Source organism: Bubalus bubalis, chromosome 13 (assembly GCF_019923935.1).
Source record: "Bubalus bubalis isolate 160015118507 breed Murrah chromosome 13, NDDB_SH_1, whole genome shotgun sequence".
NCBI classification, from domain to species: Eukaryota; Metazoa; Chordata; class Mammalia; order Artiodactyla; family Bovidae; genus Bubalus; species Bubalus bubalis.
In genome coordinates this window covers 18,668,154-18,692,934 of record NC_059169.1, presented here as the reverse complement: position 1 = coordinate 18,692,934, position 24,781 = coordinate 18,668,154, and the positions used below count along the sequence as shown (strand labels likewise).

The 24,781-nt window shown below is 40.1% G+C and overlaps 2 protein-coding genes across 2 annotated transcripts in view; both read left to right on the top strand.

Annotated features, from left to right (window-relative positions):
- Nucleotides 1-24,781, top strand: part of LOC123464538 (ATP-binding cassette sub-family C member 4-like) — a gene marked incomplete at its 5' end in the record, with an annotated part of 335,503 nt that overhangs the window by 213,984 nt on the left and 96,738 nt on the right.
- LOC123464837 (ATP-binding cassette sub-family C member 4-like) overlaps nt 1-24,781 on the top strand; it is a 152,740-nt gene that overhangs the window by 37,401 nt on the left and 90,558 nt on the right. The window contains 4 exon segments of the mRNA XM_045162479.1: nt 4,186-4,275; nt 5,871-6,059; nt 16,643-16,737; nt 17,067-17,157. Coding sequence (XP_045018414.1) covers nt 4,186-4,275; nt 5,871-6,059; nt 16,643-16,737; nt 17,067-17,157 — 465 coding nt within the window.

Here is a 24,781-nt window from a genome sequence, read left to right as displayed (position 1 = left end):
GGACTGTGAAGAAATCTGAGCACCAAAGAATTGATGCTTTTGAACTGTGGTGTTGGAGAAGACTCTTGTGAGTCCCTTGGACTGCAAGGAGATCCAACCAGTCCATTTTAAAGGAGATCAGCCCTGGGTCTTCTTTAGAGGGAATGATGCTAAAGTTGAAACTCCAGTACTTTGGCCACCTCATGCAAAGAGTTGACTCATTGGAAAAGACTCTGATGCTGGGAGGGATTGGGGGGCAGGAGGAGAAGGGGACGACAGAGGATGAGATGGCTGGATGGCATCACCGACTCAATGGACGTGAGTTTGAGTGAACTCCGGGAGTTGGTGATGGACAGGGAGGCCTGGCGTGCTGCAATTCATGGGGTCACAAGGAGTCGGACATGACTGAATGACTGAACTGAACTGAACTGAACTGAGTTTAGGTCATGAGTGAGTGAGAGAGAGAGAGAGAGTGCACAAGCGAGCCAGCTCTTGGGAGGGGGAGGGGAGGGGCACAGACATTGGGAGTTTGGGAGAGAAGCTGAGTCTGAATGAAGGCCCTGTGGGTTGGGAGGCAGAAGATAGACATGAGCTCTGTAACCTGCTCCCCTAGAAAGTCAGGTGGGCAGGTGGGGGAAAGGTCTCAAGGACCCAGGTTTCATTCATGAAATGGTGGAACTTGGTCTCAATCTTGAACCTTTAAAATATATGTGGGAGCCTCCAAATCATGGGGTAGGGGTTTCGAACTGTGTCTGACCCAGAGTCGGGGCTCAGCTGTTGATCTCTTTTAAATCATTATCCCCTGAACCCAAATAACACAGAAGCAGATCCCCAGAGCCCCTGGGCTGTCACGTGCTTCCCCTTTCTGGCCATGGTGGAGCCTGAACAGGCGTGAACTCTGGCCCTGACAGACTGTAGGGCTGTGACAGGAGCTGGTGTGGGTTATTATCTGTGTGTATCATTGTTTTGTTCTCATAACCAAGTAGAAAGTAGTAAAATAGGAACCCTAGGTGTCAGTTAAGAAGAGAAGCTTAAAACATATTTCTCATGTATTAAAATCTAGCTTCCCCTTGGGAAATATTAAAATTCCTATAAAATATGGGGTTAAGTTTTTGATGATTCAAAGTAACTGTTGTTAAGTAAGTAACTGTTCCATAATCAGTTTAGTTATTTCCAGAGAAACTTTTCATTTAGAATATTTCCCAGACCTTTTTATCCAGAAGTATTAAGTGTCAGTCATTTCAGTCATGTCTGATGCTTTGTGATCTCATGGATTACCTGGCAGGCTCCTCTGTCCATGGGATTCCCCAGGCAAGAGTACTGCAGTGGGTTGCCATTCCCTTCTCCAGGGGGTCTTCCTAACCCAGAGATCGAACCTGGGTCTCACACAGTGCAGGTGGATTCTGTACCATTTTATCATGGACTTGTGCTTTTAATCTTTGAGACATTTTACTAATCACACCTAAGTTTTTTTTTTTTTTTCTCAACACTTAAAGTTATTGAGAATTTTCTTTTTTTTTTTTTTACCTCTGAGAGTATTTATTATGAAGTTAATAATTCAAGGATCAATAATTTAATATGTAATAATCACAACACAATGCAGATTTTCTTGTCTTCACACCCCATCCTAAGGATTTAAAGGCTCTTACACAAAGAAAAATAAATAAAGTGAGTGCCAGAGCTACTATTTTATAAGAATCAAATGACGATATATTTTAAAGTGCTACAGTTTAAAAAGCAGGTTGTAAAATGCATTTTAAAAGATAATTTTATGCTTATCAGAGGAAAGACATATATGCATTGAAAAAAATCTAAAAGGAAAGTTTTTAGTCGCCAAGGAAAAAGAAAGGGAAATTATATTTTTGTTATTTATATGTCTGATTTTCTACAATGCACATTTACTGGTTTGGTCATTTTTCTTTTTTTTTTAATTTTATTTTTTTAATTTATTTTTTATTTTTTAACTTTACAATATTGTATTGGTTTTGCCATATATCAACATGAATCTGCCATAGGTATACATGTGTTCCCCATCCTGAACCCTCCTCCCTCCTTGTACCATCCCTCTGGGTCATCCCAGTGCACCAGCCCCAAGCATCCAGTATCATGCATCGAACTGGAGCCTATTATACAGAGTGAAGTATAAGAGTGAAGTATACAGAAAGAAAAACACAAACACGGTATACTAACGCATATATATGGAATTTAGAAAGATGGTAACAATAACCCTGTATACAAGACAGCAAAAGAGACACTGATGTACAGAACAGTCTTTTGGACTCTTTGGGAGAGGGAGAGGGTGGGATGATTTGGGAGAATGGCATTGAAACATGTAAAATATCATGTATGAAACGAGTCACCAGTCCAGGTTCGATGCACGAGAATTTTCTTTACACTTAGTACATGTAAAGACACAAACACACTTAACTCTATTTACCTTAGATTGTGCAGTAATCCGACTTGCACCTGACATGCCGAGATTTTGTCCTTCTCCCTCAAGTTGGATTGTACACACAACAAACTGCACAGCTCTGTGTTTTGTTGTTGTTGTCTCTGTTTAGTCAGGACAAGAAATGCATGTAACACGTGTAAAATTGAGGCTTTATCACTCTGACCCATGATGCCATAATTAATGTCCTCATTCCCCATGTTTTGTTGTTGTTGTTCAGTCCCTAAGTCATGAACAACTCTTTGCAACCCCATGGACTGCAGCACGCCAGGCTTCTATGTCCTTCACTATCTCCCAGAGCTTGTTCAAACTCATGTCCATCGAGTCAGTGATACCATCTAACCATCTCATCCTCTGTTGTCCCCTTCTCCTCCTGCCCTCTATCTTTGCCAGCATCAGGGTCTTTTCCAATGAGTCCACTCTTTGCATCAGGTGGCCAAATTTTTGGAGCTTCAGCTTCAGCATCAGTCCTTCCAATGTATATTCAGGGTTGATTTCCTTTAGGATTGACTGGTTTGATCTCCTTGCAGTTGAGGGTCTCTCAACAGTCTTTTCCAGCACCACAATATGAAAACATCAGTACTCTGGCACTCGGCCTTCTTTGTGGTCCAACTCTCACATCCATACACGACTACTGGAAAATCCATGGCTTTGATTATACAGACCTTTATTGGCAAAGCAGTGTCTCTGCTTTTTAATAGATTTTTCATAGATATTCTTCCAAGGAGCAAGCATCTTTGAAATTTATGACTTCAGTCACTTCTGAAGTGATTTTGTAGCCCAAGGGAAAAAAAAAATCTGCCAATGTTTCCACTTTTGCCATTTCTATTTGCCATTAAGTGATGGGACCAGATAACATGATCTTAGTTTTTCTAATGTTGAGTTTTAAGCCAACTATTTCACTCTCCTCTTTCATCCTCATCAATAAACTTTTTAGTTCCTCTTCACTTTCTGCCATTAGAGTGGTATCATCAACATATCTGAGATTGTTTATAGTTCTGTCAGAATTCTAGATTCCAGTTGTGATTCATCTAGCCTGGAATTTTGCATCACGTAATCTGAATATAAGTTAAGTTAGCAGGGTGACAATATAGCCTTGATGTACTTCTTTCCCGATTTTGAAGCAGTCCATTATTCCACATTGGTTTCTAACTGTTTCTGCTTGTCCAGCATACAGATTTCTCAGGTGACAGGTAACATGGTCTGGTATTCCTATCTCCTTGAGAGTTTTCCACAGTTTGTTGTGATCCACACAGTCAAAGGCTTTAGTGTAGTCAATGAAGCAGAAGTAGATGTTTTTCTGGAATTATCTTTTTTTCTATGATCCAACAGATGTTGGCAATTTGATCTCTGGTTCCTCTGCCTTTTCTAAATCTAGCTTGTACATCTGGAAGTTTTCAGTTCACATACTGCTGAAGCCTAGCTTGAAGGATTTTGAGCACTTCTTTGCTAACATGTGAAATTAGTGCAATTGTGCAGTGCTTGGAACATTCTTCTGTCCAAATGGGAATCTAGTTTTAAAAAATTAAAAAAAAAAAAAGAACCTTCATAAAGTCAGTTAAAGCTGCCTCAAATCCCTAAAGAAATAAGATTTGATCAGAGTTCTCCAGGACACAGTATCTTAAAATAGGAAAGAGAAAAATGTGGGTTATATTTTGCATATCAGTTATGTTGACTATTGTTTTCTTTTCCACTTTGTAAAACAATTTCTGTTACTTTATTGAAATAGGTACATTTTTATAAACTTTAATTTGTAGGCATCAGAGACCCCAACCGTACGAGGCCTTTCCTATACTGTCAGGCCTGGTGAACTGTTAGCTGTGGTCAGACCTGTGGGAGCAGGAAAGGTAAGTTGATGTCTTTTGTCAGCTTGGTGCAATGCTGAAGCTCCTGTAAAATTCTCAGAGTTGAGCCCAGAGCTAAGTGTGACACAGTTTGAATTGAGTATATCTAGAAAAGTATTTACCTAGGTGTGTTCCATGGAACATTCATTTTATAAGGAAGTTTTGTGTTCAAATAAAATCTGGATAAATGAGCACTGTGTTTTCCTTCTTCGTGTTTCACATGGCACAGTTAAGAGCTGCTTGTGGGGAATTTGGACGTCTCAGTGAAGGAGATTACTTATGTGACAGCTGTTCAGGATGGATCGAGACAATGGGAACTTCTTTTTATCTTAGTGGCCCTTCCAGGAAATCTGGAGGTCATAAAGACACTTACCGGAAGTTTTGAGCATTTTCTCCTGTGACTTGACGTGATCCTCTCAGTGCACATGTAGTGAATGTGCAGCGACATGCTGGAGATACAGGTACAGATGTGAGCAAGTCCCTGACTCTCTGTCTTTCAGAGGCAACCAGGTTCTGGAGTAAGACAGATACACAGATATATTATTTCAGCCCAATGTGGTGAGAGCTCTGATGGTGTGGATAAACACACACCATATCTGAGTGATGTTGAAGATTTGAAGGAAATGTGCACATATACTTCGTATGAAACAACAAAAAACAGAAATCTAACATGACCAGGCTCCCCTGGTCAATGCAGGAGACACAGGTTTGATCCCTGGTCTGGGAAGTTCCCACTTCCCAGCTGTGGAACAACTAAGCCCATGCACCACAGCTGTCGGGCCTCTGCTTTAGAGCCTGGGAGCTGCAACTACTGAGCCCATGGGCCACAACTGCACAGGCCTGCCCACTAGAGCCTGTGCTCCTCAACAAGAAAACCCCCGTGCACTGCAATGACAAGTGCACTGCAATGACGAGTGCACTGCAATGACGACCCAGTGCAAGCAAAAGTAAATAAAATCAGAATTGTAGTATGGCAGAGATCAACACGACATTGTAAAAAAATAAATGAAAAAGATAAAATAACTAAAAATAAATAAATAAATATATATTTTTAATGTGGGATGTGTACATGAAAGGGTGCTGATTTCCTCTATGATGGACTTTTGCTCTGCAGACACAACTCACTTCAGACTTCTTTCAATTAATCATCTTTGGATATATTTTTCAAACAAAGTTTTTTAAGAATAAAATACTTGTTTGTCTAGTAAAGGATACCCAGATGCAGGAGCAACTGCACTAAACATCAGAGGCAAGAAATACATATCCTGCTGGGCTGCTCAGTTAGAGAAGGATGTTAACATTCTTAATTATCCTTTGACGAGTAGAATTTTAATTGGGGGATACTTAGGCAGAGTAGATAGTTTATGCTATTTATATATTCTTTATCAGCCGTTGTTTTCATTTCAAAACCTAAAGTTTCATTAGTGTTATTTTCATTTATATTTTTTTAATCTCAAATGTGAGGGCTATGCTTTATCCTGTTATGAAGGAAAGGGTTCTATCCTGTATCAAGCACCAGGGTGTGGTCAACTGTGCTCAGGGGTGTGTTCCATCCTGAGTGCTGCCTGTTCACGCGTGTGTGTTGTCCTCTGTTTCAGTCGTCACTGTTAAGCGCTGTGCTGGGGGAGCTGCCCCTGAGTCAGGGGAAAGTCAGCATGCATGGGAGGATTGCGTATAAACATACGCCCCATACTCAGCAGCCCTGGGTATTCTCAGGAACTGTGAGGAGTAACATTTTATTTGGGAAGAAATATGAAAAAGTAATAAAGGCTTGTGCTTTGAAAGAGGTGGGCAATGACTTCTGAGTTGCATATACTTGAATTTCAAAAGATGATAGTAGTTTAAACTACAGGTTTGTTAAAAGTTATTTTTTAAATGGATTTTTTAATGTTGCTTAATATTTAAGCTGGTCTTCTGGGTAAATATGCAAGCATATTTACATATGGTGCCATTTTAATCCTTATGGGATAATGACACTCACAGAATACCTTTTCTGGGAGGGGGGGAGTTTTTTCTGTGATGTTTCATTCACTTTCAACTTCTTTAAATGGAAAGTTACAAACATTTACAAAAAGAGGAAGCATGGTATAATGAACCCTCATGTACCCACCACCAGCTTCAGCCAGAATCAGCAGGTGGCCAGTCTTGCTGCATCCCTACCCCTGGCAGCCCCACCCTTACCCCAGAGTATTGTGAAGCAGATCCTAGACCTCAAATTAGTTTATCTGTAAACATTTCATTAGTTTACTCTAAAAGACAGGAAAGCTTTGGGAAAAAAATCACTACTTTATTTCACCTGAAAAATACCTCAAGTTCCTGAGTATTATCCACCTGCTGGTCTGTGTTTGCATGTTGTTGATCATCTCACTGAAAAATCTCCTTTAAGATTGCTTAAATCTACATAAGGTCTGCCTACTGCACTTGACCGATGCCTTCAGTCTGTGAGTTTCTCTCTCCACTTCATCTTTTACTTGTACTTTATTATTTAAGGAAACTGGAATGGTTTAAAATTTCTTCTTAATACTGTGTCATTTCACTAAGGGAGAGATTATTTTCACAAATAGCATTGAGTTGCACAGAAAATGGTGAGATGAAAGGTTTAAACTGTACATTGGGATTTAAATAAGATTAATGAATAAATGATGAGAACTAAAATGATAGGAGATTGCAATTTGGCAAAAAGAAAGGAAAAGGTTCAGTTCAGTTCAGTTCAATTCAGTCTCTCAGTTGTGTCCGACTCTTTGTGACCCCATGAGTTGCAGAACGCCAGGCCTCCCTGTCCATCACCATCTCCCGGAGTTCACTCAAACTCACATCCATCAAGTCGGTGATGCCATCCAGCCATCTCATCCTCTGTTGTCCCCTTTTCCTCCTGCCCCCAATCCCTCCCAGCATCAGAGTCTTTTCCAATGAGTCAACTCTTCGCATGAGGTGGCCAAAGTACTGGAGTTTCAGCTTTAGCATTATTCCTTCCAATGAACACCCAGGGCTGATCTCCTTCAGAAAGGACTGGTTGGATCTCTTTGCAGTCCAAGGGACTCTCAAGAGTCTTCTCCAACACCACAGTTCAAAAGCATCAATTCTTCAGTGCTTAGCTTTCTTCACAGTCCAACTCTCACATCCATACATGACCACAGGAAAAACCATAGCCTTGACTAGACAGACCTTTGTTGGCAAAGCAATGTCTCTGCTTTTTAATATGCTATCTAGGTTGGTCATAACTTTTCTTCCAAGGAGTAAGTGTCTTTTAATTTCATGGATGCAGTCACCAGGAAACGGTTGCTGCTGCTGCTGCTAGGTTGTTTCAGTCGTGTCTGACTCTGTGCGACCCCATAGACGGCAGCCCACCAGGCTCCCCCGTCCCTGGGATTCTCCAGGCAAGAACACTGGAGTGGGGTGCCATTGCCTTCTCTGAGGAAATGGTTAAATAATGTTAAATACTATGTTACTTTCTCAGGTTGTAAAAACCAGTGAATAATAGCATTAAAGGTCTCCACCTGGGGTCTGTTCAGTGCAGTCTGTACATCTGACTGTTCTTTTGTACTGAGAAGTAAAGACAGGGACAGATTGTCAAAGGTGTGGTATTAAAGGCTCCAAACCTGCTTTCTGAGAAAATTGTAATTCTCTTCAAACAATGGCTTGAACATCATAGGTTTTATCAGGTGCTTGTGTGTGTGCTAAGTCACTTCAATCATGTCCAACTCTTCAGCCCTATGGACTATAGCCCACCAAGCTCCTCTGTCCATGGGATTTTGCAGGCAAGAATACCAGAGTGGGTTGCCTTGGTCTCCTCCAGGGGATAGTCCCAACCCAGGGATGAACATGGGTCTCTTATATCTCCTGCATTTGCAGGTGGGTTCTTTACCACTAGCACCACCTGGGAAACCCTGAATCAGGTGAGCAACATTTTATAATGATATGGACAAACAGAATTGCTTGTTTAACGGTCTTATTTCTTTATTCTGAGTTCTTGTTCATAGGTGATCGTACATTTTCAGAAATAATGTCAAATTAGCAGGAATGAGCTGGATATTTATTAAATGGTATAGATACCATATAAGTAAAGAAGGGAAAGAAAATGTAGAACAGTGAGAAGAGTAGCTCCCATTTATTTATAGTTCATGTGCAAATCAATTTTCTCTTTCACACATGTGCATGCACACACATACAAAGGTTTTTGAGTTATTCATTCTTTAAGAGTGTCTTTGATATTCCCTTCCTCATTTTATAGTTAGTAAAACTGAGTTCTGGAGAGATGAGATACCTCATCAGTGTCCTGGGCTTCATCCACCATGGGGCGTCCTTGCAGCACAGACTTTGGTGGGAAGGAGCCCTGCTTGGCTGGACTGTGCAGCAATTCTTCTGTACATGATGTTGAAAGGTTGTTGCTGACACACGAAAAGATGCTGGGATTCTTGGCCTCTGGAGGAGAAGAATTCAATCCGGGGCCAATCTGACATGAGGCTTGATCACTCAGAGCTTTGTGTAATAAAGTTTTATTAAAGTATAAAGGAGATAGAGAAAGCTTCTGACATAGGCATCAGAAGGGGGCAGAAAGAGTACCCCCTTGCTAGTGTTAGCCATAGAGTTATATACTCTCTAAATAGTTATTACAGTGAATCAAAAGAATGTCTGGAGGTTGTAAAGACCTCACTAGATCTACTCCCATAATTTACACCTTAAGATAACAGGATTAGCCAGAAGGTTTTTTCCAGAGACTGTCCTCAAGCAGGATACATTATTGCTATATAATCCTAAGGAATGTAGAGGAAAAAAAGTTTGTCCTTTCTTCCTCCTTGAGAATCCCAGACCCCTCTCTCCTTGGGGACCCCTAGACTTCTTATCAACCTGCCTAGGAAATGACTCTCTAAATGTGACGTTTATAAACATGGAGTGCTCTCCTGTTCTCTGTGTAGTTGGGACATGGAGTCAGGGCCCCTTACACACATTTCCTCCTTGGCAGGAAGGGAGGGTCAGGGTAGAAAAGTAACAGAAAGCAGAGACCCAGCCCTGACTTGATCCATCCATCCACCCATCCACCCATATAAATATAATAAAAGTTTCTCCTTACTCTTCTTCCTATTCCCACCTCCTCCAAATCCTGGAAGATAAAACAAAAAACCAACTTTTTTATATTACATCTGTTAATAACAACTAGATTATTATACCAGATCTAATTGAAGTAATCCTTTAAGTTCATTGAGCTGAAAATGTTTCTGCAACAAAATAGGGAGACATGAAGTAATCACATTGGCAACATTGGTTCAGGCTGATGACATCAACTCCAAGGTCTAGGAGTCAGAAGGTTCAGGAATTGAGTCCCAGTCTCTCTGTTGATCAGGTGTGTTCAGTTCAGTTCAGACACTCAGTCGTGTCCAACTCTTTGCGACCCCGTGAATTGCAGCACGCCAGGCCTCTCTGTCCATTACCAACTCCCAGAGTTTACTCAAACTCATGTCCATCGAGTCAATGATGCTATCCAGCCATCTCATCCTCTGTCGTCCCCTTCTCCTCCTGCCCCCAATCCCTCCCAGCATCAGGGTCTTTTCCAATGAGTCAGCTCTTCACACGAGGTGGCCAAAGTATTGGAGTTTCAGCTTCAACATCAGTCCTTCTAATGAACACCCAGGACTGATCTCCTTTAGGATGGACTGGTTGGATCTCCTTCTAGACCAAGGGACTCTCAAGAGTCTTCTCAAACACCATCGTTGAAAAGCATCAATTCTTTGGTGCTCAGCTTTCTTCACAGTCCAACTCTCACATGCATACATGACCATTGGAAAAACCATAGCTTTGACTAGATGGACCTTTGTTAGCAAAGTAATCTCTGCTTTTTAATATGCTATCTAGTTTGGTCATAACTTTCCTTCCAAGGAGTAAGTGTCTTTTAATTTCATGGCTGCAGTCACCATCTGCTGTGATTTTGGAGCCCCCCAAAAGTAATCTGACACTGTTTCCACTGTTTCACCATCTATTTGCCATGAAGTGATGGGACCAGATGCCATGATCTTAGTTTTCTGAATGTTGAGCTTTAAGCCAACTTTTTCATTCTCCTCTTTCACTTTCATCAGGAGGCTTTTTAGTTCCTCTTCACTTTCTGCCATAAGGGTGGATCAGGTGTGTGATTTGGCTACTTGATCCTTATAAGCCTGTTTCTTCATCTGTAAAATGGAGATAATAAAAGTATCAATCTCATGAGGTTGTTTTGAGGATGAAATGTGGTTGTGATTTTAAAGCACCTGACTGCTGGGGACATAACAAGCACTCTATAAGTATTAGAATGATTTTGAAAATAAATTAATTCTTAATTATAAGCTAAGCCAGTTTTTTGTAAATTGAAAACATAAAATGTGACATGTAAGAAAGAAGGTATCTGAGTATTTAACTTCTATTTTTTGATTTGATATTTTTATAGGTGCTCTATACACAGTACATTATATAAAACAGCAATAACAATATTCTGTTACCATAATATAAGCAATGTAGTATGTAACATTTGTCTACATGTTATCTTTAACCACTGGGAGGCTTTTGAAAATATTTAGTCAGCATGTATTTAAAGGCATCAAACTGATAAATTCTAGTTTAATATTTTCCCACATAGACCACTTACTTGGACATTTTCTTTTCAGATTGCCTTGACAATCTTAGGATGATAAGTGTGTTGATCCTTCTGTGTCTAGGTATAGAGGGCTTTGAGGCTTGAGTTAGTTTAATGTTGCCTTAATTTCAAATATACTCTTCAGTCACCACCTGGGCAGCATGATGTGAAAGAGCAGAAGGCTATGAACTGACATGAGCTGTTTCAGATTCCTGCTGTTCTGTTTAACAGCTTACTGTCCTCAGACCAGTGATGTGACCTCACTTAGTCTCAATTTCCTCATCTGTGAAATGGGACCAGTACTTCCTGTGCAGCTTGTTGTGGGGATTAGAGATAATCATCGTCAGGGTCCAGCACAAAGCTTGGTGCACAGATCTTACCGCCAGGAGCTGAGAGAAGCTGTGTGCATGTGTACAAATGATGGAGCAGAATAAGACGGGTCCTTCAAGAGAAATGAGAGATGTGAACAGAACCTTAGGAACCCAGCAGGACGACATGAGTCCAGGATGCTTTCATGGGAGAGTGCGTTTGGACTGAACCTGGAAAGAATGGCAGGACATTGACAACGTGAAAGGAGGGCTGATTCCAAGTGGAAGAAAAGCTGTGAAGGAAGGTGTGTCCTTCCCACTGCTTGACTGGAGTCCAGCCCTCCTGTCCCAGGGCCTCACATCATGCCCACATCAACCACTTCAGCAGTCTGCTCTGTGGTGCTTCTACTGTAAGTCTCCACCATTGCTGAAGGGCCATTGATGTGCTTCTGGACAGATGGCATAAAGCCAGCATTGCCATTTCCTAGTTTGCCTCTAGTGTATGTCTCTGCTGTTCAGTGTGAATTGGTTATATTTACTTAGGATAAAATAATAATAAAAATAACTTAGAAGGGAATGACAGAGGATGATATGGTTGGATGGCATCACTGATTCAATGGACATGAGTTTGAGTAAACTCCAGGAGTTGGTGATAGACAGGGAGGCCTGGTGTACTGCAGTCCATGGGGTTGCAAACAGTCGAACATGACTGAGGGACTGAACTGAACTGAACTTAAAATAAAAAACATGAATAAGAACACCTTCCTGTCAGTGGAAGGAACTGTAATATATTCTCAACTCAAGCTTTTCCTCTTTAATCACAAAATCAGATCAGATCAGATCAGTCACTCAGTCGTGTCCGACTTTTTGTGACCCCATGAATTGCAGCACGCCAGGCCTCCCTGTCCATCACCAACTCTCGGAGTTCACTCAGACCCATGTCCATCGAGTCAGTGATGCCATCTAGCAATCTCATCTTCTGTCGTCCCCTTCTTCTCTTGCCCTCAATCCCTCCCAGCATCAGAGTCTTTTCCAATGAGTCAACTCTTCGCATGAGGTGGCCAAAGTACTGGAGTTTTAGCTTTAGCATCATTCCTTCCAAAGAAATCCCAGGGCTGATCTCCTTCAGAATGGACTGGTTGGATCTCCTTGCAGTCCAAGGGACTCTCAAGAGTCTTCTCCAACACCACAGTTCAAAAGCATCAATTCTTCGGTGCGCAGCCTTCTTCACAGTCCAACTCTCACATCCATACATGACCACAGAAAAAACCATAGCCTTGACTAGATGAACCTTTATTGGCAAAGTAATCTCTGCTTTTGAATATGCTATCTAGGTTGGTCATAACTTTCCTTCCAAGGAGTAAGCGTCTTTTAATTTCATGGCTGTAGTCACCATCTGCAGTGATTTTGGAGCCCAGAAAAATAAAATCTTACACTCTTTCCACTGTTTCCCCATCTATTTCCCATGAAGTGATGGGACCGGATGCCATGATCTTTGTTTTCTGAATGTTGAGCTTTAAGCCAACTTTTTCACTCTCCTCTTTCACCTTCATCAAGAGGCTTTTTAGTTCCTCTTCACTTTCTGCTCTAAGGGTGGTGTCATCTGCATATCTGAGGTTATTGATATTTCTCCCAGTAATCTTGATTCCAGCTTGTGTTTCTTCCAGTCCAGCGTTTCTCATGATGTACTCTGCATAGAAGTTAAATAAACAGGGTGACAATATACAGCCTTGATGTACTCCTTTTCCTGTTTGGAACCAGTCTGTTGTTCCATGTCCAGTTCCAACTGTTGCTTCCTGAACTGCATACAAAGTTCTCAAGAGGCAGATCAGGTGATCTGGTATTCCCATCTCTCAGAATTTTCCACAGTTTATTGTGATCCACACAGTCAAAGGCTTTGGCATAGTCAATAAAGCAGAAATAGATGTTTTTCTGGAACTCTCTTGCTTTTTCCCTGATCCAGCGGATGTTGGCAATTTGATCTGTGGTTCCTCTGCCTTTTCTAAAACCAGCTTGAACATCAGGAAGTTCACGGTTCACATATTGCTGAAGCTTGGCTTGGGGAATTTTAAGCATTACTTTACTAGCTTGTGAGATGAGTGGAATTGTGCAGTATTTTGAGCATTCTTTGGCACTGCCTTTCTTTGGGATTGGAATGAAAATTGACCTTTTCCAGTCCTGTGGGCACTGCTGAGTTTTCCAAATTTGCTGGCATATTGAGTTCAGCACTTTCATTGCATCCTCTTTCAGGATTTGGAATAGCTCAACTGGAATTCTATCACCTCCATTAGCTTTGTTCATAATGACACTTTCTAAGGCCCTTTGGACCTCACATTCCAGAATGTCTGGCTCTAGGTGAGTGATCACACCATTGTGATTATCTGGGTCGTCAAGATCTTTTTTTGTACAGTCCTTCTGTGTATTCTTGCCATCTCTTCTTAATATCTTCTGCTTCTGTTAGGTCCATACCATTTCTGTCCTTTATCAAGCCCATCTTTGCATGAAATGTTCCTTTGATATCTCTGATTTTCTTGAAGAGAACTCTAGTCTTTCCCATTCTGTTGTTTTCCTCTATTTCTTTGCATTGATCACTGAAGAAGGCTTTCTTATCTCTTCTTGCTATTCTTTGGAACTCTGCATTCAGATGTTTATATCTTTCCTTTTCTCCTTTGCTTTTCACTTCTCTTCTTTTCACAGCTATTTGTAAGGGCTCCCCAGACAGCCATTTTGCTTTTGTGCATTTCTTTTCCATGGGGATGGTCTTGATCCCTGTCTCCTGTACAATGTCATGAACCTCATTCCATAGCTCATCAGACACTCTATGTATCAGATCTAGGCCCTTAAATCTATTTCTCACTTCCACTGTATAATCATAAGGGATTTGATTTAGGTCATACCTGAATGGTCTAGTGGTTTTCCCTACTTTCTTCAATTTATGTCTGAATTTGGCAATAAGGAGTTCATGGTCTGAGCCACAGTCATCTCCTGGTCTTGTTTTTGCTGACTGTATAAAGCTTCTCCATCTTTGGCTGCAAAGAATATAATCAATCTGATTTCGGTGTTGACCATCTGGTGATGTCCGTGTATAGAGTCTTCTCTTGTGTTGTTGGAAGAGAATCAGAAAATGGTGACTGATAACTCAGCTTGATTTGTTTTACTTCAAATCCTGAAAAATGTTTTTCCTCTTGGTGACTCGTTCATAAATAATTTGCAGGGTCAACAACACACTCGAAGTATTACTACCAGACTTAGGGATAGTTTCTTATGTCCTGGAAAGAGAGGCCATAAGTGCCTTTTCTAGAATTTGGTTAAGATTGCTATGTTACAACGTGGTGCTATTTTAAAAAGAAAACAATTTGAACAAGAGAAAATCAAAGCTTAAAAACCAGGTGGAACAGTTTGCAAGGACTGTCAAAAGTGAAAGAGAGGCGAAGTAATTCTGTGTGTGTGTGTGTGTGTGAGGCTGAGAACACAGCTCATTCTTTTTTTTTAATGAAAACCAAAAGAAAGAGATTGTATTAATTCCTGAGCTCAAGAAAGAAAGAAGGTGAAATAATGATAAATTGTGAGGGCTTCATCTGCAGAAAGGAACTGAAAAAGTGAGGGCTTCATCTGCAGAAATGTACTGCTGTGCTTCCTAGGTTGATGCCTGAGGGGTTTAGTGATAAAAACTCCAAACTAACTGTTCGTCCATGTCAAAATGTGCCAAGTGATTATTATAGGCAATGTAAAACTTCTAATATAATACTGTGTAACTTAAGCCTGATTTTTATCTTACTATTTTGGGAATATTCTTATGATCTATTCTTTTTTCCCCCATGATGCTCTGGGGACAATAGGCTGATTTGTCCATTTACTTCTTAAATAATATTCATATATAACTACTTTTGATTGATTCCCAGATCCTCAAGTTACAACTTCATTTCCTTCTTAGCTTTGAGTTTTTCCTCATCCATGAATAAGCATCTACTTAGTCCAACTGATCTGCTGTGTGTCCCTCGAGCACACCGTTTCTTTCCTTTTGGTTTTCCTGCCCTGCCGGCTCTTTCTGCTCCCATTTCTTGTACAGACCTTGTCTGTCACTCTGTCACTTGCCTTAAGTATCACTGTCAGGACTCGGGTCAGGTGTTATCCCTTCTCTGAAAGTGAGAAGCTGAGGCTGAGGTCAGCAAAATGTCCAGTTGAAGACACTCATTCCCTGATGAAACAAGTCCTATGCCTTCACCAGCCTGGGCTACGAACTCTCACACCTCTGTCTCTAGCACCAGACCTTCACACCTGCATGTCCAGCTGCACCATGACATCACCGAGAGGTCATCTCAGCTTGTCCACAAGCAAAGTCTCCTAAGCCTGTATCCAGCATCTTCCCCAACTCAGTAAATGGAGACCCTGTCCTTCCCTTCTCTCTTACAGCCCACACCCATCCTGTCTGCAGGTCTTACAGACGCCACCTTCCAAATGTGTCTGGAGTGTTACCCTGTCTCTCCATTCCTGCTGCTGCCACTGTGGTCCTTACCATGGTCATCTGTCACCTAGAGCTTTCCATTAGCCTTCTCATTTGTACCCACCATAACCCTTCCCCACTTACTGTTGTCTGCAAAGCACAGGAGCGATTCCTTAAACACCTCAGACCACGTCAGTCTTCCCCTCCCCCTCTCACTGGAGTGACACAGGCTACTCCTGCTCTGTCTCAGCCCCTCTCATCCTTATTCCCTTCTGCTTCTTTGTCCTGAACCCCTTGGGCATCTCCCCGTGGCCCCTGCACTCGCCCCTCCCTCTGTGAGGAGCAGCCTCTCCAGGTCTGCCTGAGTGCCTCTCCCTCCTCCAGATCTGCTCACACCCCCTCTGAGCAGAGCCCTCTCCCCTGCAGTGTGGACTCACTTCCCTCCTTCACTCTCCATCCCCCTGAGCAGCTTCCTTTTCATTCTAATCCTCAGTACTTGCACTCAGGTTATTTTCCATATCATCCCTCTCCCACCATGGAGAGAAACTCTAGGACCTTTGTTTCTTCACAACTGAATTCATTGATCCCCAATAAATATCTGTTTAAACAGTCAAAAGCATAGATGGTGTGAAAAGCTAAAGAATGAAAACAAATAGAAAACATTGAGAGGTGTGAGTGTGTGTGTGTGTGTGTGTGTGTGTGTGTTCAAGGTTACAGTTTAGTTACTCTAGCATATACCCACTGTTGTGGCTTCCCTGGTAGCTCAGTGGTAAAGAATCCACCTGCTGGTGCAGAAAACATGGATCCAGTCCCACTCCAGTATTCTTGCCTGGGGAATCCCATGGACAGAGGAGCCTGACGGGCCACAGTCCATGGTGCTAGGAAGAGTCAAACGTGACTTAGCAGCTGACATGCATGCACGTTGATCAAATACTTGTATGAAGAATTAATACTAAAAGTGTAAGATGGTAGTAGAATATATTTTAAATCTTTTCCCTCTTTCCTATCTCTATATAGGATTTACAGCTTTTGAAGGAAGGAGATCTAACTGAGATAGGAGACAGAGGAATCCTGCTGAGTGAAGGACAGAAAGCCCTAGTCAGGCTCGCCAGGTAAATGGGGTTTCAGTTGCCATCCTGGCCCTCCTCCTCCTTGGCTCCTATTGGACATGAGCATGCAGACCCCATTCCTGGGTGGGCCTGTGTGAAGCAGGGTCTTGGCCCTTTCCCTGGGCTTGTAGAAGGAACATGAAGTTGTTGGACACCATCATAATTCAGAGATGGAACCCATTTAGACCTCCTCCCTTCAAAAGCTGTAAATCCTATATGGAGATAGGAAAGTGGAATAGGAAAAAGATTTAAAATATATTCTACTACCATCTTACACTTTTAGAGATGGGCGTGTGAAGTGTCTTCTCCTGACGTCTCTCTACATTTTCTAGATCCGTGTATCAGGATGCAGACATCTACCTCTTGGACGATCCGCTCAGCACAGTGGATGCAGGAGTCAGCAGGCACTTGTTCCAACAGTGAGTTTGCTCCTGTTTTCTATCATTTCTGCTTTCTAAGAACCCTGTAGAGATCAGGGAAGAGAGCTCAGGAAAGCCTTTGTGCTTCAGGAGACTCAGCTCGCTTTGCCCTGGTGTTCCTCCCTCCCCTCCCTTCCCTCCACAGAGGATTCATCATAGAGAAATTTTGCATCATGTTGAAGTCCAGATAGGAAAATACAGAAGGTACTTATAGTGTGTGGAGGCCAGTGGAGTCTGTGCTTTAGGGAGTGAGGGATATATGGCAAAGGTCCCCCTGCTACTTGCAGTTGATGGATCCAGACACTGTGGATGGATCCAGACCTTAGGAATAAAAACCATGATGTTTTAAAAAATATGTTTTTAAATCAGAGAGTGAGCCTCCATATCCTGCTGCTTGGCTGCCAGTCCTTTTCCTTCATCATTTGTTTAACACACATTAGAAACAAAGTTTTCAGGTCTGACACAGGGCTTCTGTGGAAAGACCTTCTTTATACTTGTTATTCTATCACTTTGAAAATAAATTCTTTATTAAACCTAGAATTAATAAAGTCTAGAATTTGAGAATCATTTATTCCACATCTGAGTATGATTTCAATCATTTCACTTATTTCATGATGCTTACTAGAATCAATACTTAATCCTACAATGTAGGATCAACTATAATCCTGCTTAAGTCTTTTTAAAATTAATTTATTTTTTTATTGAAGGATAATTGCTTTACAGAATTTTGTTATTTCTGTCAAACCTCAACATGAATCAGTCATAGGTATACATACATCCCCTCCTTTTACAACCTCCCTCCCATCTCCCTCCCCATCGCACACCTCTCAGTTGATACAGAGGCCCTGTTTGAGTTTTCTGAGCCATACAGCAAATTCCCGTTGGCTATTTTACATATGGTAATGTAAGTTTGCATAAATCTCACCCTCTCCTCTCCTCTCCCCATGTCCATAAGTCTATTCCCTATGTCTGTTTCTCCATTGCTGTCCTGTAAATAAATTCTTCAGTGTCATTTTTCTAGATCCTGTATATATGAGTTAGAATACAACATTTATCATTCTCTTTCTGACTTACTTCACTCTGTATAATAGGCTCTAGGTTCATCCACCTCATTAGAACTGACTCAAATGTGTTCCTTTTTATGGCTGAGTAATATTCCACTGTGTATATGTACCATGAATTCTTTATCCATTCATCTGTCGATGAACATATAGGTTGCTTCCATGTTCTAGCTACTGTAAATAGTGCTGCAATGAACAATGGGATACATGTGTCTTTTAAAATTTTGGTTTCCTCAGGGTATATGACTAGGAGTGAGATTGCTGGGTCATATGGTGGTTTTAGGAGAAGGCAATGGCACCCCCACTCCAGTACTCTTGCCTGGTAAATCCCATGGATGGAGGAGCCTGGTAGGCTCCAGTCCATGGGGTAGCTAAGAGTTGGGCACAACTGAGCGACTTCACTTTCACTTTTCACTTTCATGCATTGAAGAAGGAAATGGCAAGCCACTCCAGTATTCTTGCCTGGAGAATCTCAGGAATAGAGGAGCCTAGTGGGCTGCCCTCTATGGGGTCTCACAGAGTCGGACACGACTGAGGCAACTTAGCAGCAGCAGCAGCAGCATGGTGGTTTTATTCCTAATATTTTAAAGCAATCTCCATACCATCTTCCATAGTGGCTGTATCAATTTACATTCCTACCCACAGTATAAGCATTCCCTTTTCTCCACATTCTCTCCAGCGTTTATTGTTTGTAGGCTTTTTGATGACGGCCATTCTGACTGGTATGAGGTGATATCTCATTGTAGTTTTGATTTGTATTTCTCTAATAATGAGCGATGTTGAGCATCTTTTCATGTGTTTGTTAGCCATCTGTGTCTTTGGAGAAATGTCTGTTTAGATATTTTTACCACTTTTTTATTGTTTTTTTTGTTTGTTTGTTTGTTTGGTTTTTTCTGGTATTGAGTTGTATGAGCTTGTTGTATATTTTGGAAATAATCTTTTGTCAGTTGTTTCATTTGCTATAATTTTCTCTCATTCTGAGGGTTGTCTTTTCACCTTGCTTATAGTTGCCTTTGCTGTGCAAAAGCTTCTAAGTTTAATCAGGTCCCACTTGTTTACTTTTGTTTTTATTTCCATTACTCTAGGAGGTAGGTCATAGAGTATCTTGCTTTTACTTATGTCATCGAGTGTTCTGCTTATGTTTTCCTCTAAAAGTTTTAAAGTTTCTGGTCTTACATTTAGGTCTTTAATCCATTTTGAGTTTATCTTTGTGTACCGTGTTAGGAAGTGTTCTAAGTTCATTCTTTTACATTTAGCTGTCCAATTTTCCCAGCCATTTATTGAAGAGGCTGTCTCTGCCCCATTGTATATTATTGCCTTCTTTGTCAAAAATAAGGTACCCTTAGGTGCATGGGTTTATTTCTGGGCTGTCTATCTTGTTTCATTTGTCTATATTTCTGTTCTTGTTCAAGTACCATACTGTCTTGATGACTGTAGCTTTGTAGTATAAACTGAAGTCAGGAAGGTGGATTCCTCCAGCTCCATTCTTCTTTCTCAAGACTGCTTTGGCTATTCAGGGTCTTTTGTGTTTCCATACGAAATGTTTTGTTCTATTTCTGTGAAAAATGTCATTGGTAATTTGCTAGGGATCACATTGAATCTGTAGATTTCATTTGGTATTATAGCCATTTTCACAGTATTGATTCTTCCTACCCAGAAACATGAAATCTCTCTCCATATGTTTATGTCATCTTTGATTTATTTCATTAGTGTTATAATTTTCTGTGTCCAGTTCTTTTGTCTCCTAGGTAAGTTTTCTTAGATATTTAATTCTTTTTGTTACAATGGTGAATGGGATTGATTCCTTAATTTATCTTTCTGATTTTTCATTGTTACTATATAGAAATGCAAGTGATTTCTGTGTATTGACTTTGTATCCTGAAACCTTGCTGAATTAACTGGTTAGCTCTAGTAATTTTCTGATACTATCTTTAGGGTTTTCAATTACAGTATTACGTCATCTGCAAATAGTAAGAGCTTTACTTCTTCTTTTCTGATCTGGATTCCTTCTATTTCTTTTTCTTCTCTGTTTGCTATACCTAGGACTTCCATATCTATGTTGAATAATAGTGGTGAAAATGGACACCCTTGTCTTGTTCCTGATCTTGGGGGGAATGCTTTCAGTTTTTCTGCTGAAGGCGTATCCTATACGGCCTTTACAATGTTGAGGTAGGTTCCCTCTATGCCCATTTCTTGAAGAGTTTTAATCATAAATGGGTGCTGAATTTTGTCAAAGGCTTTTTCTGCATCTATTATCATATAGTTTTTATCTTTCGGTTTGTTAATATGGTGTATCACATTGATTGATTTGCATATATTGAAGAATCATTGCATCCCTGGAATGAACTCAGTTTGATCATGGTGTATGAGCTTTTTGATGTGTTGCTGAATTCTGTGTGCTAAAATTTTGTTGACGATTTTTGCATCTATGTTCACCAGTGATATTGGCTTGTGGTTTTCTTGTTTTGTGTTGTCTTTGTCTGGTTTTGGTATCAGGGTGATGGCAGCCTCATAGAATGAGTTTGGAAGTGTTCCTTCCTCTGCAATTTTTGAAAAAGTTTTAGGATAGGCATTAGCTCTTCTCTAAATGTTTCATAGAATTCTCCTGTGAAGCCACCTGGTCCTGGGATTTTCTTTTTTTGGGAGATTTTTTATTACAGCTTCACTTTCAGTGCTTGTAATTAGGCTGCTTATTTCTATTTCTTCCTGGTTCAGTTTTGGAAGATTGAACTTTTCTAAGAATCTGTCCATTTCTTCCAGGTTATCCATTTTATTGGCATATAGTTGTTCATAATCATCTCATAATCATTTTTATTTGTGCATTGTCTGTTGTAACCTCTCCTTTTTCATTTCAAATTTTATTTATTTGATTCTTCTCTCTTTTTTCTTGATGAGTCTGGCTAAAGGTTTGTCAATTCTGTTTATCTTCTCAAGAACCAGCTTTTAGTTTTATTAATCTTTGCTATTATTTCTTTCATTTCTTTTTCTTTCATTTCTGCTCATATCTTTATTTCTTTCCTTCTCCTAATTTTGGTGTGTTTTTTTTTTGTTGTTGTTGTTGTTCTTCTTCTTCTTCTTTTTCCAATTGTTTTAGGTGTAAAGTTAGATTGTCTATTCTATGTTTTTCTTGCTTCTTGAAGTAGGATTATATTGCTATAAACTTCCCTCCTAGAACTACTTTTGCTGCATCCCACAGGTTTTAAGTTGTCATGTTTTCATTGTCATTTGTTTCTAGAATTTTTTTGATTTCCCTTTTGATTTCTTTAGTAACCTGTTGGTTAATTAGAAATGTGTTGTTTAATCTCCATGTGTTTATGTTTCTCACAGTTTTTTTCTTATAATTGATATCTGGTCTCATGGCATTGTGGTTGGAGAAGATGCTTGATACAATTTCAATTTTCTTAAATTTGCTGAGGTTTGATTTGTGGCCCAAGATGTGGTCTATCCTGGAGAACATTCCATATGCACTTGAGAACAAGGTATGTTCTTCTCCATTTGAATGGAGTGTCCTGAAAATACCAATGAGATCATCTAATGTATCATTTAAGACTTGTGTTTCCTTCTTAATTTTCTGTGTTGATGATCTGTCCATTGGTGTGAGTGGGGTGTTAAAGTATCCTACTATTGTTGTGTTACTGTCCATTTCTCCTTTTTTGTCTGTTAGTGTTTGTCTTATGTATTGAGGTGCTTCTATGTTGAGTGCATAGATATTGATCCCTTGATCATTATGGAAGGAATTGTCCTTCCTTAACTCTTGTGATATTCCTTACTTTAAGGTCTATTTTGTCTGATATGAGGATTGCTACTCCAGCTTTCTTTAGCTTTCCGTTTGCATGAAATATATTTTTCCATCCTCTCACTTTCAGTGTATATATGTCTTGAGGTCTGAAGTGAGTTCATGTAGACAGCATGTATATGGGTCTTGTTTTTTATCCATTCAGCCAGTCTGTGTCTTTTGGTTGGAGCATTTAATCCATTTACATTTAAAGTGCTGCTGCTGCTGCTAAGTCACTTCAGTCCTGTCCGACTCTGTGCGACCCCACAGACAGTGGCCCACCAGACTCCTCTGTCCCTGGGATTCTCTAGGCAAGAATACTGGAGTGGGTTGCCATTTCCTTCTCCAATGCATGCAGGCATGCTGAGTCGCTTCAGTCGTGTCCAACTCTGTGTGATCCCATGGACAGCAGCCCACCAGGTTCCTCTGTCCAAGGGATTCTCTAGGCAAGAATACTGGAGTGGGCTGACATTGCCTTCTCTGACATTTGAATCAGTTCTAATGAGGTGGATGAATCTGAAGCCTATCATACAGAGTGAAGTAAGCCAGAAAGAAAAACACCAATACAGTATACTAGCCATATATATATGGAATTTAGAAAGATGGTAACAATAACCCTGTACACGAGACAGCAAAAGAGACACTGATGTACAAAACAGTCTTTTGGACTCTGTGGGAGAGGGAGAGGGTGGGATGATTTGGGAGAATGGCATTGAAATACGTATAATATCATACATGAAATGAGTCGCCAGTCCAGGTTTGATGCACGATACTGGATGCTTGGGGCTGGTGCACTGGGATGACCCAGAGGGATGGTATGGGGAGGGAGGAGGGAGGAGGGTTCAGGATGGGGAACACATGTATACCTGTGGCAGATTCATTTCGATATTTGGCAAAACCAATACAATATTGTAAAGTTTAAAAATAAAATAAAATTTAAAATAAATAAATAAATAAAGTAATTGTTGATATATATGTTCCTATTGCCATTTTCTTAATAGTTTGGGGTTGAGTTTGTAGATCTTTTTTCTCATCTTGTATTTCTTGACTGTATAAGTCCGTTTAACATTCATTGTAAACCTGGTTTGGTGGTACTGAATTCTCTTAACTTTTGTTTGTCTGAAAAGCTTTTTATTTCTCCATCAGTTTTGAATGAGATTCTTGCCAGGCACAGTAATATTGGATGTAGATTTTTCCCTTCCAGTACTTTAAATATATCCTGCCATTCCCTTCTGGCCTGCAGAGTTTCTGTTGAAAGATCAGCTCTTTAAGTGTATGGGGTTTCCCTTGTACATTACTTGTTGCTTCTCCCTTGCTGCTTTTAATATTTTTTTCTTTATGTTTGGTCTTTGCTAGCTTGATTAGTATGTGTCTTGGCGTGTTTCTCCTTGGGTTTATCCTGTATGGGAGACCCTTTGTGCCTCTTGGGCTTGATCATCTATTTCCTCTTCCATGTTGGGGAAATTTTCAACTATAATCTCTTCAAAAATTTTCTCATACCCTTTCTTTTTCTTGTCTTCTTCCGGGACCCCTATAATTTGGATGTTGGTGGGTTTGGTATTATCCCAGATGTCTCTGAGACTATCCTCAGTTCTTTTCATTCTTTTTACTTTATTCTGCTCTTCATAAGTTATTTCTACCATTTTATCTCCCAGCTCATGGATTTGTTCTTTTGCTTTGGATATTCTGCTGTTGATTCCTTCCAGAGTATTTTTAATTTCAGTAATTTTGTTGTTTATCTCTGTATGTTTATTTTTTAATTCTTCTAGGCATTTGTTAATTGATTCTTGCATTTTCTCCATTTTTTTCAAGGTTTTTGATCATCTTTACTATCACTATTCTGAATTATTTTTCAGAGAGTTTTCCTATTTCCTCTTAATTTATTTTGACTTCTGTTTTTCTATTTTGTTCCTTCATTTGTGTAGTATTTCTCTGCCTTTTCATTATTATTATTATTTTTTTAACTTTGTCTGAGGTCTCATTTTCCCAGGCTTCAAGTTTGAATTCTTTCTTCCTTTTGGTTTCTGCCCTCCTAAGGTTGTTCCAGTGTTTGTGTAAGCTTCCTTTAGGGTGAGATTTGTTCTGAGTTTTTTTGTTTGTTTGTTTGATTTTCCTCTGATTGGTAAGGCTGTGTGAGGTGGTAATCCTGTTTGCTGGTTGATTGAGTTTGTATTTTGAATTTGTTTGTTGTTTAGGTGAGGCATCCCGCACAGGGTGCTACTGGTGGTTGTTGATGCCGGGTTTTGTATTCAAGTGTTTTCCTTTGTGTGAGTTCTCACTATTTGATACTTCCTAGGGTTAGTTCTCTGGTCATCTAGGGACTTGGAGTCAGAGCTCCCACTCTAAAGGCTCAGGGCTTGATCCCTGGTCAGGAATGAAGATTCCACAAATGGTTTGTTATGGCATTAAGTGAGATTAAAACAAATACCCCCAAACAAGAAGCCAAAGATGAACCTCAAATGGCAGTTACAAAACCAGGCAAATAATAATTAAAATAATGGAATATACACATATACACATATATCTATAAGCAAAGTCTAAACAGTCCAACAAAAATAAAGTACAATAGATTGATCCAGCAATAAAATAAATCAAAAATTATATTAACTAGTTAAGAACAAAACTAACTAAAGCACAAACAGGAAAACAAAATGAAAGCAAGGTGCCAAGTGGGGAATAAAGCAATGGAAATAGAACTAATACATATGTTGAGAGGAAAGGAAGGAAATTATAGATATGCAAGGTTAAATAGAAGTAGGTGAAGAAGATTTATATACATTAAAGATTAACTG